Source organism: Humulus lupulus, chromosome 2, assembly GCF_963169125.1.
Source record: "Humulus lupulus chromosome 2, drHumLupu1.1, whole genome shotgun sequence".
In the NCBI taxonomy this organism is placed as follows: domain Eukaryota; kingdom Viridiplantae; phylum Streptophyta; class Magnoliopsida; order Rosales; family Cannabaceae; genus Humulus; species Humulus lupulus.
In genome coordinates this window covers 10,550,521-10,561,408 of record NC_084794.1, presented here as the reverse complement: position 1 = coordinate 10,561,408, position 10,888 = coordinate 10,550,521, and the positions used below count along the sequence as shown (strand labels likewise).

Here is a 10,888-nt window from a genome sequence, read left to right as displayed (position 1 = left end):
GTAGCCTTTGGCTACAAGCCTTGCTTTGAAAGTCTCTACTTTCCCATCCGCTCTCTACTTTCCCATTCAAAAAAGCTGTTTTGACATCCATTTGCCAAATCTCATAATCAATGCACGCAGCTATAGATAAGAGTATAAGAATGAATTTTAGCATGGCTACAAGAGAAAAAAGATTATTCATAATCAACCCCGTATTTATGTGTGTAGCCTTTGGCTACAAGCCTTGCATTGAAAGTCTCTACTTTCCCATCCGCTCCTATTTTCTTCTTGAATATCCACTTGCAACCAATGGGTTTGATATTCTCAGGTGGGCCTTCAAGAACCCAGACAGAATTGGAATACATCGATTCTATTTCTTTGTTCATGGCGTCTTGGCATTTGTCCTTGTTAGAATCATTCATTGCATCTTGAAATGTCAATGGATTGTCTTTGTTTGTGTCAAACACAAGCATTTGAACTTCGTGTTCATAGCGTATGGGTTGCTTACTAACCCCCCCCCCCCCCCCCCCACTACAACGAGGCTCTCTACTATTCTGACTAGAACTAGCAGATTCCTCTTGTCGTTTTTCATTGGTTGTTGCTGGTGACTTTGCAACGTCATTCGAGATCCTCTCCTCCAGTACAACCTTACTACGAGGTTTGTGGTTATTGACATAGTCATGTTCAAGAAAAGTTGCATTTGTCAATACAAATTGTTTTATTTTCTTTGGGACTATAGAAAATTCCACATCTAGTCTCTTTAGAATAGCCCATAAACATGCACACTTCAGAGCGTGATTCCAACTTCTCAGTCTTTCCTTTAAGCACATGTGCAGGACACCCCCAAATTCGAAAATGGTGTAAACTGGGTTTACAACCATTCCATAATTCCATGGGTGTCTTTTGGATAGACTTAGATGGAACAACATTCAATATGTATAGAGCACATTGAATTGCATAGCCCCAGAATGACAGTTGTAATGATGAGAAGCTCATCATTGATCTAACCATATCTAGTTCTGTTCCGTCTTTCTGAAAGACCATTTTGTTGTGGCGTTCCAGGTGTTGTGAGATGGGATTGAATACCATGCTCACGCAGATGGTCCTCGAATTCAAAATCCAAGTACTCTCATCCTCGATCAGATCGAAGAACTTTCAGTGATTTACCTAATTGATTTTCAGCCTTTGCTTGAAATTCTTTGAACATTCCAAAAGTTTCAAATTTTCTTTGCATTAATTATAGGTAACCATATCTAGAATAATCGTTAACAAAAGTAACAAAGTATTCATAACCTCCTCTTGCTTGTACATTAAGTGGACCGCAAACATCCGTATGTACCAGCTGAAGTGGTTCTATAGCTCTTGATCCTTTAGCAGAGAAAGGTCTCTTGGTCATCTTGCCTTCTAGACAGGATTCACAAACAGGGAGAGATCCAATAGATAGTTCTCTTAAAGGACCATCTTATACAAGCCTATTAATTCTATCTAGACCATTATGGCCCAATCTCAAGTGCCACAGATATGTTTAACTATTGGAATCATTCTTTTGTCGTTTAATAGATCTAGGATTAGTTGTTTTAAATAATTCAGAATTATGTACAAATTTTGTCATTCATTATAAGTATGTAAATTTTGTTTATCCCAAAGCATTTGCATAACAAGTAAATAGATAATTCCTTTAAGATTTTATTGCCCATCCCACACCACTAGAGTTATAGAATCGGATAGAGCTGTCTATTTTGAAGATGAATTTGGTTCAAGTCAAGGGTCAAGAGAAATTGTTTTAGGGAAGAACGCATTTTTATCCCTGTACCTGTCGCTTCCGCTCCTATTGATGACCCTATGATTGAACAGAGTCCGGTAGAAACTCATGATGAACCTCAAAATCAAGAACAAGGTGAAAATCTTGGTGTTGGGGATGATGAAGTTATGGTGAGAAGATCACAGAGAACCCGCAGGTCTGTTATTCCTGATGACTACCTTATCTATTTGTAGAAACATGAGTTTGATGTGGGAGACACTTCTGAGCCAGACACTTATCAAGAAGCAATGAGTAGTCCTAAATCTATGTTGTGGATGGATGCAATGAAAGAAGAATTGAGTTCTATGTCACAAAATGAAGTTTGGGAGTTGGTTGAACTACCCAAAGGTTGCAAGCCCATTGGATGCAAATGGGTGTATAAGATTAAACGTGACTCGAATGGACAAGTGGAAAAGTATAAGGCTAGGCTTGTGGCGAAAGGATATAGCCAGAGAGAAGGTATTGATTTCAAAGAAACATTTTCACCTGTAACTACCAAAGATTCGTTGTGAATCATTATGGCTATAGTGGCTCATTTTGATCTAGAACTCAATAAAATGGATGTGAGAACCGCCTTCTTGAATGGAGATTTGTCTGAAGATGTTTACATGACTCAACCTGTTGGTTTTGAGATTCCTGGCAAAGAACACATGGTTTGAAAGCTCAAGAAGTCTATATATGGGTTTAAACAAGCATCAAGGCAATGGTATCTCAAGTTTGATATGATTGTCACTACAAATGACTTCAAGGAGAATGTAGTAGATCAATGTATATACATGAAGGTCAGTGGGAGCAGCTTTATTTTTCTAGTATTGTATGTTGACGACATCTTGCTTGCATCTAATAATTCTGACCTATTGTCTGAGACAAATCAACTTTTGTTTAGCCACTTTGATATGACGGATCTTGGTGAGGCCTCCTATGTGCTTGGGATTCAGATTCTTCGGGATAGGGCTAATGTAATTCTTCATTAGTCTCATAAGACATACATTGATCAGATCTTAAAAAGATTCAATATGCATGCTTGATCTCCTAGGAAGGCACCAATAGTGAAGGGTGACAAGTTCTCAAAGTTTCAATGTCCACAAAATGATAAAGAGAAAGATGAAATGAAAGTCTTTCCTTATGCGTCACTAGTTGGTAGCTTGATGTATGCTCAAGTATGCACACACCTAGATATTGCTTTTGTTGTCGGTGTGTTGGGTAGATACTTGAGTGATCCTGGACTTAGCCATTGGAAATCGGCTAAGAAAGTCATGAGGTATCTTTAGGGTACTAAGGATCTTATGTTAACTTACCGGCAAGCTGACACTCTTGATATATTTGGGTTCAGTGATGCCAATTATGCAGGATGCATGGATGATAAAAAGTCCACTTCAGGCTACATTTATATAATGGCTGGAGGAGCTGTTTTTGGAAAAGTGTCAAGCAGACACTCATAGCTTCCTCTACAATGGAGGCAGAGTATATGGCGTGTTATGAGGCTACTTGTCAAGAAATATGATTGCGAAATTTCATTTTATCATTGAGTGTTGTAGACTCTATTTTGAGGTCGCTGAAATTGTATTGTGACAACTCCGCAGCAATAGTTTTCTCTAAGAATACTAAGAGTACTTCTCGCTAAAAGCATATTGATATAAAGTACTATTTTGTTAAAGAGAAAGTCGCTGAGTCCCTCATTTCTATTGAGTACACGCCTACCACTAGCATGTTAACGAACCCACTAACAAAAGGCTTGCCTATATGTGTGGGTTTAGAGCACGCTGCCCGAATTGGATTGTCAGGAGCCTAGCTTATTGAGCTTAGTGGGAGTTTTGTTATTTATGTATTGAACATACTAGTATTTTTTATAGATTATTTATAGCTTGTGTTTTGTTCTGAACATGCATAATGATAATTGAAGTTGTAAAATCTTGTATTGGCATATTTGAAAATATTGACAAAATTAATTAAATGAGTATTTTCGAAATCGGTAGTTTCCTGTTTTGTTGAAATGTGTCTTTTTATAATCAGATAATTATATATATGTTAATAAAATAAATATATAATTTCCTATAAAAGAATATATTTTCTTGAAATGGAAATTATTGGTATTTATTTTTATCCTTTGATCTGATTTATTTGTCCATAAATTGTGTACAGTTTGCAGTGATAATGTAGATATTGTTTCCTTATTTATTTAAGGAAACTGGGTTGAAAAACTGTCTAGGTTCAATGAATCTGTTTGAACGGATTGTCAGTTTGTTTGAACAGATTCTGACTTTCCTATTTTGGAAGATTTTCCATTTATTGGCTGTTTGATTTCTGATTTATTTTCCACGACCTAAAGGGATTCTAAAAAGTATATAATCATCCTTAGGTTGCTGGTTTTTTATCATCTCTCTTGGTGTATTATTTTCCAAATATTTTTCAAGTTTTAGAGAGACTTTTTATTATGTGAAGAACTTGAGTCCAGCAAGTTCTTAGTGGTTTATTACAGTGTACTTCTGTATTGTTTTCTTTGTGTTAATTGTGCAGGTTAAACACACTTGGACATTGGTCATCAAGCTTCGGGAGAAGCCTTGTTCGTGAGTCACTTTTCGGGAGGAAAAATGCAAGTGTTATGATTTGAAGGGAGTTCAAGATCTTAGCACTTCAGAAATTTGATTAGGAGTTTAGATTACAACAGTTGCGACAAATTCAAGAGGGAGTCTTTATTTGTATAAGTCAATTTGGTTTTGTAATCATTTAGATATTCTTCTAATAAATTTCATTCTCTGGGCGTGGCCTCGTGGACTAGTAGCAATCTGCAAAGATTGTTGATACCACGTAAAAATTCGTGTGTTCTTTACTTTAAGTTGGTTTTTATCTTCTGGTCACAAACTGTTTAAACATATCTGGTTTCTATTCAAACAGTCTTTGTGTCGTTTAAACATTTCTGTAACAGTTCAACATTTAATTATTTTATTTGAATAATTAAGTTGGTAATCTTATAAAAACGGAATTTCAGAAGTCACTTCTTATTGTTGTTATTACGGATATATGTTTATATATATTATTGTTCATCGAAGTGACATGTACAAAAGGAGATGAATGCACATAGTCTCAATCTAGCGTACCTCATGCATGTTTGGTTTGATAGTTAATGTTTGTTATGATATTTAAATGTCTAGAGGGCCAAGTCATATGTAATATTTGTATCCTATCGGTATGATATTATATATGATTTATTTGACTGCCATATGCTTAGACAATATAGTGGTGGTTTGATTATATTGTCCAAGTAGGAGAATGTTATAATTATTATTATGGACTAATATAATCACAACCATTAACTAAAGTGTCTATTAATTACCAATAACCATAATGGGATGGTTCACACTTACTAATTACATTAGAGATGCATGGTGGCACCCTAATGACTATATGTTGGTCTATTAAACTATAATCCACCACCACTATCATAATGAACTCAATTAACCCACTAATACCCCTTAGGGTAAGAGGGTATAATAAATAAGAGGGCATATAGTTGCATTAAGGTGTGTGGTAGTATTTTGGTAAGGGTTGCTCTCCATAAGCTTTATCTATTGCATTTGTTATCTTTGTGGGCTATTCTTGTGTATTCTACAGATTTGAAGAGGTCTTCATGACTCAAGGAGATAGAATGCATAACTTGAGAGGTACTTGAGAGGTATGTTCTTGTGTAATTAATGCTCTAAATAAATGTTTTGATCTTGGATGATAAGACGAGCATTGAAAGTGTTAATGATGTATTGTTGATATGCTGTAATATTAACACTAACTAAATATAAAACTTGAATAACACTTATTAATTCATAAGTAATATATATGTATTTTTTAAATTCTAAACAAATCAGTTTATTTATTTTATGTAGCGATAAAAGAGTTTGAGATCATACAAGGAAAACGAAAGTGTAAATTAAGCGTGGCCCCTATGAAAAGTTAGGATTAATGTTTTATTTTCTTAATAAATTATGTGTCGACCACATGCTTCCTCTAAAAAACAAAAAACAAAAACACGTGCCCCCATCCATAGGTCGATGTCCCACAATTTGATTTTTCTACAAAATTAAGAGTGTTTGGTCTCCAACTCACCAATCACAGCACTACTTTTCTTTTTGGCATTTCATATCATTAACTATATTTATTCACATGAAGTCAAAGACAAATTGGCTCTGACAATATTATCAAGTATCAACCACCTATTTACATTTCAGCTAAAAAAAAGGAATATAGACATAAATATCACACAGCTGAAAGATATCCTTCAGAAGCTACTTTTATACATAAATTTTATCAACTCACTACTCGTATATATATCACCTATATTGTATGTATCCACCACTCACTGCCTTTTTGCTAATGTCTTCTTCAACCCTTTGAAAATCTTCGCAAACCACATCAAATTCATCATAGCTAACACCAAAGGCACCACTGCTACTAAGAACAGTCCGAAGGACTGAATCTGTCTAACCTGTTGTGTGAGAAACATTAATCAAGTGTGAGAACACAAGAACATAATTTCATCACCATAGAATATCTCAAAGCAAATTTCAGTTGATATTGTCATTTACCTGCTCGTAGTGCAAGTAGATGTGATAAAAGAGGTATATGAATAAGAGTATTCTGGCAACCTGCATATCAATTAGAATATGTATGATAATGTCGGACGCAAATGGATTTGCCTAAAAGTTGCCTTTCTTGACCAGAAATAGATGAAGAATAGAAGTTTATAAAAAAGGTTATGAACAGATATGACATACCAGCCAAGAAAAGAATATCACAACCCCATTTATGACATATGCTTTAGATCGCTTCATACCAGCTATGTCAAGATACCTTTTAAGTGACATTCAAGAACATGAGATAAGAAGTAAGAACCATTACTATTACTATTAGTACAGATTTTACCATCTCAAGTTGATCCCAGGAGTGGTTGTTTCAGAGATAAGAACCATGTATGTATAAAGTTGAGCCTCTCCAGTCAGCATGGTATAGGCCACTGATACAACAGAGAGAAGATGATGAACCACCTGATATATTAATTTAGGTGAGATTAAAATCCAGCATTCATTCACAACAAATGTTGGAACTGAAAAACAAAAAACATATGGATCCAACAGAACTCCAAATAGGTTGTGTTGGCACTTGGCTCAGTGAACTAGGTTAGTTTCAATGATAACCAATCCAATGGGAGCACACTTACATACTCTAATCCACCTAGATCAGGATAAAACCAGAAGATCATCCCAAGGTCAGCAAGAAAGTAACCAACTGAAACCTGTCAAATTACAGCAGTGCAAAATGTTATATTTCTTAACCAAGTGAATAAAACATACACGAACATGTATAGAACTTAGTAATCAATCTCAAGTCAGAAGCAGATTTGAAGTTTGACAATAAAGAAAAGAGAAGATAAACAAGCAGTGACATGCTCCAATGTTCATATAGTCTACAGAAAGGGCAAGACAGAATCCTAGTTCACTGGTTTGGTTATCCAAATGGTAGATCAAAATAGGCCTGTACACTATAAGCTTCAATTTCTAATTACATGATATATTTGTCCCCTGGTCAGCAGATATTAGGATTCAATTTGCTACATTGATAAAATGAATTGCTAATAAGAACAGTCATAGGCACTTGATACCATTTACATAGTCTAAATCTGAAAGCTAAGATGACATTGAGTATTCTTACCCCCAATACAAATGTTGATACTGGAGAACTTTGTAAAGTAACAGGGCCAGTAAGTTGATCATCAGAGTAGAGATCTGACCAAAATACTAAATATAATGACATAATTGTGATAAAGACGGCATGAACAGTGGACATGGCCCTGTTGCAATGGTGACAAAAATATAAACCACCTGTAAAGAAAAGATACACATGCCTTAACCAGTAAGATGGTAATCAGAAATCACCTGTTATTCCACTCAGTACGTTGGAGTTTTGAAAGGCTTGAATAACTCTTGAATTGTATAATGCTGATAAACTGAGTAAGATCATATACCTGAAAAGAGTAAGAATCCTTAGAGAAATAAAATTGAGATGGAAAGATGAAGACGAATACAAGGGTGAAGGATAACATTATTCTTATCAAATGTCCTAAGCATACATTATAAATAAGCCATCTATTGCGAGCCACATTTAACAATGAACAAGTATGAGAAAAGCTTAGCACATACCATTTTGCATGCAAAAATGCCACCAATTATTGAAATATATGGCATAACAGGGTCTGCAAGTGCATATTCCTTTAGCAGTTGTTCAGCTTGGTCTTGGTAAGATTGGATTACCATGATTGCTTGGTCAGAAACAACAAACGTAGCTTTTCTTTATCCAATGGGTCCACAAGAAGGTTTTTTCTTCTCTGTAGACTAATGCCAAGTACACTATTTTCACCTTTGCCAATAATATATACAATGAAATGATAAATAAATTAACAATTGCAATTAGCTAAATTGATAAAAACTTCTACAAATGCAGGATAGAATTTTAAATTTGATGACTCACAAAATTAAAGAATAACTTAACTTGTAGAATGTTTTAAATGTATTCACAGTACTTATTGTCCCTTATTTATTTCTGGTAGCATTTTATAGATCATCAATTTCCCCCAAGGAAAATAAATTCAGCTAAATATCCAAAGGAGATGATTAACCGAATCACAAAATGCTAGAATCAGCCAAAGTCATTGCATTAGTGGCATAAGTAAAATCAAATGAAACAATGAAACTAGAGGGGATGAAACTTCTATAGTAGCGGCTGGTGGCAGAGGAGTCACAGGGGGTAACATCCTGCCCACCGACCACCCTTCTCCTTAAGTCATGTAAATTAGGCCCCTTGGGGTTGGGCAAGATTCATGGTTGAGAAAAGAGCAACTGGGCCTTGTATGTCTTACCTATAGGAACTATCTTTTTCCCGAGACCCAAAGACCTTGGCTATTTATTGTCCATGAAAAGCTACCTTCCTTAAAGAGATCTTTGTTATCATCTGCTTTTAGGTTATTTATATTGAAGTTCCCCCTTTCTTAATGGGCATTTCCAGGCAGTTATATGAAGATAAGGACATATGAGAGGGATATTAGATGGGAGTCTTCTCAATAAGGAAGACTTCCAGTACAGGTCAGGAATTCAGTAAACTAAATTTGATGTACATAACTGTGCACTGTTTTTATGCAACCAAAATTAGTCAAACAATAGATTCATACATCCCACTCAATGATTGTTCATAAAATCACATAACAGAAAATAAAGGTCAATAATGCATAACGACAGCATGAAAATCATTCAAATTGTTATATTTTCAATTAGCAGTTTCATACACTAAAAAGAAACACATATGTACAAGATAATCATTCATTAATCATCTAAGCTTAAGTTGGTACCTACCCCATAAATCTTGCAAGGCAAGAAACATGTAAAATCATAGAATACAGGACTGGTACCCTAAAGCCATGATAGGACAGCAACTCAAACAACAATTTGCACTAAAGTTTTGACACTAGAAAGATCAATATCCTGTTCAAGCCTGTCTGACGCAACCCACTAACACAGGTTCTAAGTCCCCAGGCTTGAAACCGCAAAAGGAATCTATAGAGACAACTTCACCAATGAGCTTAGAGCAGTGAAGGATAAAGAAAATATCAATTTACTGATTAAGTTTCTCCTCCTTTTCGAAAGCTGCATATTCTCATTACCTTCTCACAAGTTTTGTACCCTTATCTCACCAACACAAGAAGCTTCACAGCCTATTACAAGCTCAACTTAATCCAAACAAGAGGCTCCAAAACTAATTTCGTGTGTGTAACTCCAATCTCCTTATAACAAAATCCTTACACAAGCACAAGAAAATGGTTTTCTGCACACATGAACAAAAGGGTAGTTACCCTACCCTGCACGTCTGTTTTCCTAACATGGGATTTCTCTAAAAAAAAAACAAAAGACATCTTAATACAACCAGTAAATGTTCCTAAACTTCAAACTTACAACAAAAACAGTTTATGTCGAAATTCACAACACCAAAACGCCCACTAATCGTAATTGGTAAAAAGAAAAAAGAAATAAAAACAGCCAAAACAGGAATGTCCATAACAATTTAAAACACCAAGCACCATTGAGTTTAAGCATTGTAAAGGGTCACTAGTAACCTCAAGCACCATTGAGTCTCTGGTCGAGTCTCCCAAATAAGGAGCAGAAACGTTTAAAAACGAAAAATTTGACAAAAATCATTAGCATAAGTACGAACTCAATCACAAAACCATTCTTGAAAGGAGCCATCATGATCAAGCAAAAACATTATTACAGGAGAAAAAAGAGCTGGTTATGAGTTCATACCTGAAACAGAGGAGAACCTCAAATCAAATCCACGAGGTAGATGAGAGAAAAAAACGCAGGAAAGGCGGGTTTGAGGAATTGATAAACTACCCTTTTTATAATAATAAATAAATAAAAATATATAAATTGTTTTATTATTATTAATTCAAGTAGAGTAGGACTGTATGAGTTATTACTTTGGAAGGAAGATAACCATCCTATACTACGCAACTTAATCAAAGAAATTTCCAGATCCAAGATAGGGGTCGTTTGGTTTCACTTTCACCTGTTATTTTATTTACAAAAATAATTATAATAAAATTGTTTTTTATATATTTTTTGTTTTTGTATTTATGTTATTATTTGAATGGGTCCCCATCCATCCCCATCTAATTCCTTAATTTTGTTTTGACATTTATAGTCCGAAAATTCTATATTTTATTACTTCACTTTTTCTTGTCTTTTACACATCCATTTGGAACATGATAGGATGATATTAAATAAATAAATAATGAGTGAGTTTCATTGTTTTGCCAAAAATTATTATAAATAATAAATTATGAAGAATAAAAAAGGAAAATTTTATTTTTATCATGAAGATGGAGAAAGGAATATATGAAATTATTTCAAACTTTTTTTAATAGGAATTATTGTTGTTGTTGTTGAATAAAAGGAAACTTCATTCATCAAGGCAAAACCAAATTAAAGAAGAGAATTTATTCATTTGGTACCTTATGTTTTTGCAAAGTATTATTTTGGTACCTTCTGTTTTCAATAATGCTCATAAGAT

General features: G+C 34.6%; 1 protein-coding gene across 3 annotated transcripts; it reads right to left on the bottom strand.

Annotated features, from left to right (window-relative positions):
- Positions 1-5,907: 5,907 nt before the first annotated feature.
- Positions 5,908-10,277, bottom strand: LOC133817253 (uncharacterized). Of its 3 annotated transcripts, none has more exons than XM_062249716.1 (9): positions 10,120-10,277; positions 7,969-8,185; positions 7,705-7,793; positions 7,481-7,619; positions 6,990-7,064; positions 6,695-6,816; positions 6,547-6,622; positions 6,358-6,417; positions 5,908-6,257 (listed from the first exon to the last, which is right to left on the bottom strand). In XM_062249716.1, the coding sequence occupies exons 2-9, from the start codon at positions 8,080-8,082 to the stop codon at positions 6,129-6,131; spliced, it is 804 nt and encodes a 267-aa protein (XP_062105700.1). In that variant the 5' UTR covers positions 8,083-8,185; positions 10,120-10,277; the 3' UTR covers positions 5,908-6,128. The 3 variants fall into 3 exon arrangements, with proteins under 3 accessions (XP_062105700.1, XP_062105702.1, XP_062105701.1); XM_062249718.1 differs by having other exon boundaries at positions 7,969-8,160; positions 10,120-10,267; XM_062249717.1 differs by having other exon boundaries at positions 7,969-8,175; positions 10,120-10,266.
- Between the last annotated feature and the right edge of the window lie 611 nt (positions 10,278-10,888).